General features: G+C 45.5%; 1 protein-coding gene across 1 annotated transcript in view; it reads left to right on the top strand.

Annotated features, from left to right (window-relative positions):
- Positions 1–6,000, top strand: part of LOC306922247 (phosphorylase b kinase regulatory subunit alpha, skeletal muscle isoform-like) — a 43,879-nt gene that overhangs the window by 13,963 nt on the left and 23,916 nt on the right. Inside the window, exons 6-12 of the mRNA XM_079499680.1 lie at positions 519–599; positions 1,601–1,699; positions 1,993–2,139; positions 2,523–2,576; positions 4,221–4,343; positions 4,587–4,679; positions 5,597–5,704. Coding sequence (XP_079355806.1) covers positions 519–599; positions 1,601–1,699; positions 1,993–2,139; positions 2,523–2,576; positions 4,221–4,343; positions 4,587–4,679; positions 5,597–5,704 — 705 coding nt within the window. The remainder of the gene's footprint in view (positions 1–518; positions 600–1,600; positions 1,700–1,992; positions 2,140–2,522; positions 2,577–4,220; positions 4,344–4,586; positions 4,680–5,596; positions 5,705–6,000) is intronic.

Genomic DNA, 6,000 nt, shown 5'->3' with positions numbered 1-6,000 from the left:
GGGTGGATGGGTGGGTGGGTGGGTGGGTGGATGGGTGGATGGGTGGATGGATGGATGGATGGATATAGGCAAACATTGATGAAAATATAAATAATAAATATAGGCTACAAATTGTAGCCTATATTTATTATTTATATTTGCATTTACAATTTTCACAATTAGAATTGTGAAAATTGTAAATTAAGAAATGCAGTTGTTTTACAATAATTTAACTCTTGAGAGTGTAACATGAAACCAAATGGACCTGTGATCCATTTGGTTTTAATTTTACACTCTCAAGAGCTGCATGGGGACCACCTGGAACCCTCTCAAGGACCTCTGGTTGAAAACTACTGCAGTGTAAGAGAATGTGTGCGTGCGTTCAGGACTTTGGGATGTGAGTGTTGTCTAAAAACAGAATGTGTGTGTGTGTTCAGGACTTTGGGATGTGAGTGTTGTCTAAAAACAGAATGTGTGTGTGTGTTCAGGACTTTGGGATGTGAGTGTTGTCTAAAAACAGAATGTGTGTGTGTGTTCAGGACTTTGGGATGTGGGAGAGAGGAGATAAGACCAACCAGGGCATTCCTGAGCTCAATGTCAGCTCCATCGGCATGGCTAAGGTACGTTTAATTGCACACACGCATGTCCACTTCTGACAAATATGTCTTGAAATGGCCTCGATCAGACTCTCTCTGATTCATCCAGGGACGTCCGTCTTAGAGTGGGCAGAATGTATGTTGGTTGAAATCAGGTGATATTCTGGGCCAGATCTGACTAGTGTTGGTTTGACTTGATCTGACCCCAATCGAGACGTCACTAATTCGTCCAGGTCCTGACCATGCTTAAAGGAGAATTCCATACTAGAAGGCTTTCTTACCTTTATTTGTAGTTGTTACGTCCAGCGCATTATTTGCTATTTCCCCTACCATAAGCCCTCAATGAATTGCATTGCATTGAATTGAATTCGCTTATTTCCATCGCTCAAAAATCTTCATAATGTAAATAGTATCCCAAGCGGCACACTTTACTACTTATTTCGATGGAAATAAGCAAATTAGCACAAAAACCTAACCCCCATTGAGGGCTTATATTAGGGGAAATAGCCAATAATGCACTTTTGCACAAAATAACACCTGGACCTCTTTGGTGGGGGACGTAACAACTACAAATAAAGGTAAGAAAGCCTTCTAGAATGGAATTCTCCTTTAATTGTTGGGAGGCTCAGGGCTGCCATAGAAAGGTTCATATAGGCTCCTTTTAGGCCAGTATAGGGACCTACTGAACCATAGCTATGGGATGACGACAGGTGATAACAGCCCCCTTGTAATGGGATGATTTCTAGGTAGTTCTAGTAGGTATCGGTGGTCAGACACTTTGAGATGCCCGGCTGTACAGTACATGCCCTTTAGTGAATCACACGTGAATTTGAGAAAATACACAAACCTTTAGTCACTATTTACAAACGGATTAGTGAACGATGCCCAATGTTCTTCTATTCTATACTCCTGACTCCTGACATGTTACTGGTTATTATAACATATATCTTCATAACTATCTTGTGCGTGCCTGCGTGCGTGCGTGCGTGCGTGCGTGCGTGCGTGCGTGCGTGTGCGTTCTCCAGGCAGCCCTGGAGGCTCTGGATGATCTGAACCTGTTTGGTGCAAACGGAGGTCCTGATTCTGTTGTCCACGCGCTGCACGATGACATCCAACACTGTCAGGTAAGCTGAGCTTAAACCCTAAACCCTAAACCCTAGACACTACACCAACACTCTGCATGATGTATAGCAGCGGTCACCAACATGTCCGCACAGGGAACAAATGTGTCCGTGACAAAGACTTGGTCTTGTCTGTGGCACATTTTATAGATTTTGTTTTACACACCATTATGATGTTCCATTTTTGATCATAAGACCTACCTACTGAATGTCAAGTCTCCAGGTTTTCTTCAGAATATGTATGACACTGATTTACTACGGCACGACCCCTCTCTCCTTGACTCCTGTCTCCTCAGTCGGTCATCAGCTCCATGCTTCCTAGGGCGTCGACCTCTAAGGAGCTGGACGCAGGCGTGCTGTCAATCATCTCTTACCCCGCCTTCGCCGTGGAGGACGTCGACATCATCAACGTCACCAAGGAGGAGATCATCTCCAAGCTGCAGGTCACTCCTTATATGGTCACTGACTCCTTATATGGTCACTGACTCCATATACTGACTCCTTATATGGTCACTGACTCCTTATATGGTCACTGACTCCTTATATGGTCACTGACTCCATATATGGTCACTGACTCCTTATATGGTCACTGACTCCTTATATGGTCACTGACTCCTTATATGGTCATTGACTCCTTATATGGTCACTGACTCCTTATATGGTCACTGACTCCTGACTCCATATATGGTCACTGACTCCTTATATGGTCATTGACTCCTTATATGGTCACTGACTCCTTATATGGTCTGTCTGTCTGTCTGTCTGTCTGTCTGTCTGTCTGTCTGTCTGTCTGTCTGTCTGTCTGTCTGTCCGTCCATGCGTCTAGGGGAGGTACGGTTGTTGTCGTTTCCTCAGAGATGGACATTTGACCCCCAAAGAGGTAAGACCACTATAACATAATATACACTATTTTTAATACAAATTAACACATGGGTGGGCCATGGACCACAGACTAGAGGGTGGGTGGGCCATGGGCCACAGACTAGAGGGTGGGTGGGCCATGGACCACAGACTAGAGGGTGGGTGGGCCATGGGCCACAGACTAGAGGGTGGGTGGGTGGACCTAGATCCATAGAGTATAGTGTATAGACAGATTTACGACATACGAGGGGGCAGAAAACAGCCTGGTCACGTGGTTCATGTACTCGCGCAAGCCCCATAGACTCCAATGCATTCCGTAAACGTCCGGTTGTCCCCATTCAATAGAAGTCTATGTAGAAGAGACTGGCCCCATGAAGTGAACGGAGTTGTCGTAACTCTGTCTTACTCCTCTGAATCCACAACTCTAACATGTGGTGTTCCACAGGGTTCTGTGCTAGGCCCACTCCTGTTTGCCCTATATATGCTTCCTCTCTGAACCATTATTAGCACCTTCAAGGGAATCTCCTATCATTGTTATGCTGACGATATTCAATTATACTGTTCTTTCAAACCAGATAAGATGGATAATATGATCACCATACTCCACGAATGCATTACTGCCATCAAGAATTGGATGTCTAGCAACTTCTTGCAACTGAATCCAGACAAGTTTTAATTGTTGCCCCAAGTAGGGTTGCTGCAGACGTTGCCGATCGCCTTGGGTCATTAAAACAGAACATATGCACCAACCCCAGAAACCTTGGCATTATTTTAGATCAGTCCATGCTTTTAGACAAACACGTTAATTCTGTATCGCGCGCCTGCTTTTATCACCTTCGTAACATTGCCAAACTAAGATCAGTTGTTTCACACCCGGAGTTAGAAACTATTATCCATACATTTGTGTCATCACGTCTTGATTATTGTAATTCTCTGTTTACCTGTCTGTCTAAAACCGCATTAGATCGCCTGCAACTGGTTCAGAATACAGCTGCTAGGTTGCTGACCAGGTCCAGGAGATCCTGTCATACAACACCTGTCCTTGCCTCCCTACACTGGCTCCCAGTTAGTTACAGAATACATTTTAAGATTCTAGTTATTACACACCGAGCCCTCCATGGCCTTATCGCTCTGACCTGCTCCAACCGTATGTGCCCAGAAGGTCACTGAGATCCACATCACAGGCTTTGCTGGTTGTTCCTCAGACAAAACGAATAACCAAAGGCGATCGAGCCTTTGCAGGTTCTGCCCCTAGTCTATGGAATGAGCTCCCCCTCCACCTAAGAACTGTGGATTCTGTGGACATTTTCAAAGGACTGTTGAAAACTCACCTTTTTAAACAGGCCTTTCCTTTTTGCTTTATTTTACTCTTACTCTTTTCTATTTTGTCTTACTTTATTAGTGATTTAGTTCTTGTTTTATTGACTATTGACTTGTTTCAATTGTATTGTTGTTAAAGCACTTTGTGACTGTAATTGTCTGTGAAAGGTGCTCTATAAATACACTTTACTTTCTTACTTACTTACTATGGCTCTGGGTGGACCATGGATTATTATTATTATTATTATTATTATTATTATTATTATTATTATTATTATTATTATTATTACTTATTATTATTATTATTATTATTATTATTATGATCATTATTAACCCTTTGCAGGACCCCAGTAGGATGTACTACGAGGCCAGTGAGCTGAAGCTGTTTGAGAACATCGAGTGTGAATGGCCTCTGTTCTGGACCTACCTCATTCTGGACGGCATCTTCAGCAACTGTCCTGAACAGGTGCGCGCGCACACGCGTGTGTGCGTGTGTGTGTGCGTGCGTGCGTGCGTGCGTGCGTGCGTGCGTGTGTGTGTGTGTGTGTGTGTGTGTGTGTGTGTGCGTGCGTGCATGTGTAATGCGTTTGTGAGGGCCAAATGTAGGCCTATAGAATTTCCGACATTTGAGGAGGATTTTGCACTGCCGAGACATTAGGTTTATGGATCAACATGTGCGTGTGTGCGTGCGTGTCTGTTCACTGTTCAGGTGGCAGAATACCGTGAAGCGTTGGAGGCCATCATGATCAAAAAGGATGGAATCTACCTGTTACCACAACTCTACAGTGTTCCCCATGACAAGGTAGGCCTACCTGTCTGTCTGTCTGTCTGTCTGTCTGTCTGTCTGTCTGTCTGTCTGTCTGTCTGTCTGTCTGTCTGTCTGTCTGTCTGTCTGTCTGTCTGTCTGTCAAGATACACAGTGACAAATATTCTGTATATCTTTACATCATCTGCCCGTGTGAACATCTGCCAGTGTGGACGACTATACGGTCAGTCACATTTCACGAGAACCGTCACCCTGCAAGTATAAGACAGTGGCAGCGGTGGCCGAACGGATTGCGGAGCGGTCTTGATACCGGAAGGTCGCCAGTTCGAATCAGCGGTCCGACACGTTAAAATTACCACCGCTGAAGTGCCCTTGAACAAGGCATTGAACCACTACGATGAAATGTTCTATGAGCAGGGCCTGGCTGGAAACAAGTTATTGAGCTTAGCCCAGATACCCTGGGTAAATATAGTAATCATTTCATTTCATGTGACTCCTTAGCAATTAATAAAAACGATTTGCTGAGTACAACGTATCCTGAGCCTCCTCCTTTTTCATCCGACTAGCTATATAATTGAACGTGCCTGATGATGTCTGTTGGAGAGAGTGAGACTGACTCCACGGTGCTGGTCCAGCGCATGGAAATTATACGTTCTCATCAGACATTCATATTTTGCTAAGTTGTAGGCTATAAGCTCTGTATCTGGTTAATTGCGGGAGGATGCGGGATTCGCCGGGGGCCCGCTGGTTTTATCTTGACCGCCACGTGCCCGCCCGCAAGCATTTTATTACCGCCAGCGCCGCCAACATTTACGGTGGGTCCCGCGGGCTCCCGTTCCCGTTGCAGCCCTAAGTTCTCACTTTAACTGTGTTTATGTGCGTGCGTGCGTGCGTGCGTGCGTGCGTGCGTGCGTGCGTGCGTGCGTGCGTGCGTGCGTGCGTTTGTGCTCCAGGTGGATGAGGAGTATGCCAGCCCCCACACGGTGGAGAGGACTCCCCAGGGAAAGTGTCCTCTCATGTGGGGACAGTCGCTGTACATCCTGGGCTGCCTGCTGGCTGAGGTTAGACACGCATGCTACACAGTGGTTCCCAAATGTGGGGTCCGGGGACCCCCAGGGGTCCTTGAGGGAGTTCCAGGGGCTCCCCAGCTATAATGATAGTTTGGAACCAAATGGACCCTTAAGGGTCTGTAACTCTGAGAGTGTAAAAATGTTAATGTACACTCTCAGAGTTAAATTAACATTGATTTTACAATCTAAATTGGGGGTCCCAGAGATAGAAATGCCATTAAATGGGGGTCCGTAGACTAATGCATGTCAAACTGGGGGTCCTTGAATTTAAACGGGTTGAGAATCAC

This window comes from Electrona antarctica, assembly GCF_951216825.1.
Source record: "Electrona antarctica genome assembly, chromosome: 4".
In the NCBI taxonomy this organism is placed as follows: domain Eukaryota; kingdom Metazoa; phylum Chordata; class Actinopteri; order Myctophiformes; family Myctophidae; genus Electrona; species Electrona antarctica.
This window is presented reverse-complemented; position numbering and strand designations above follow the sequence as displayed.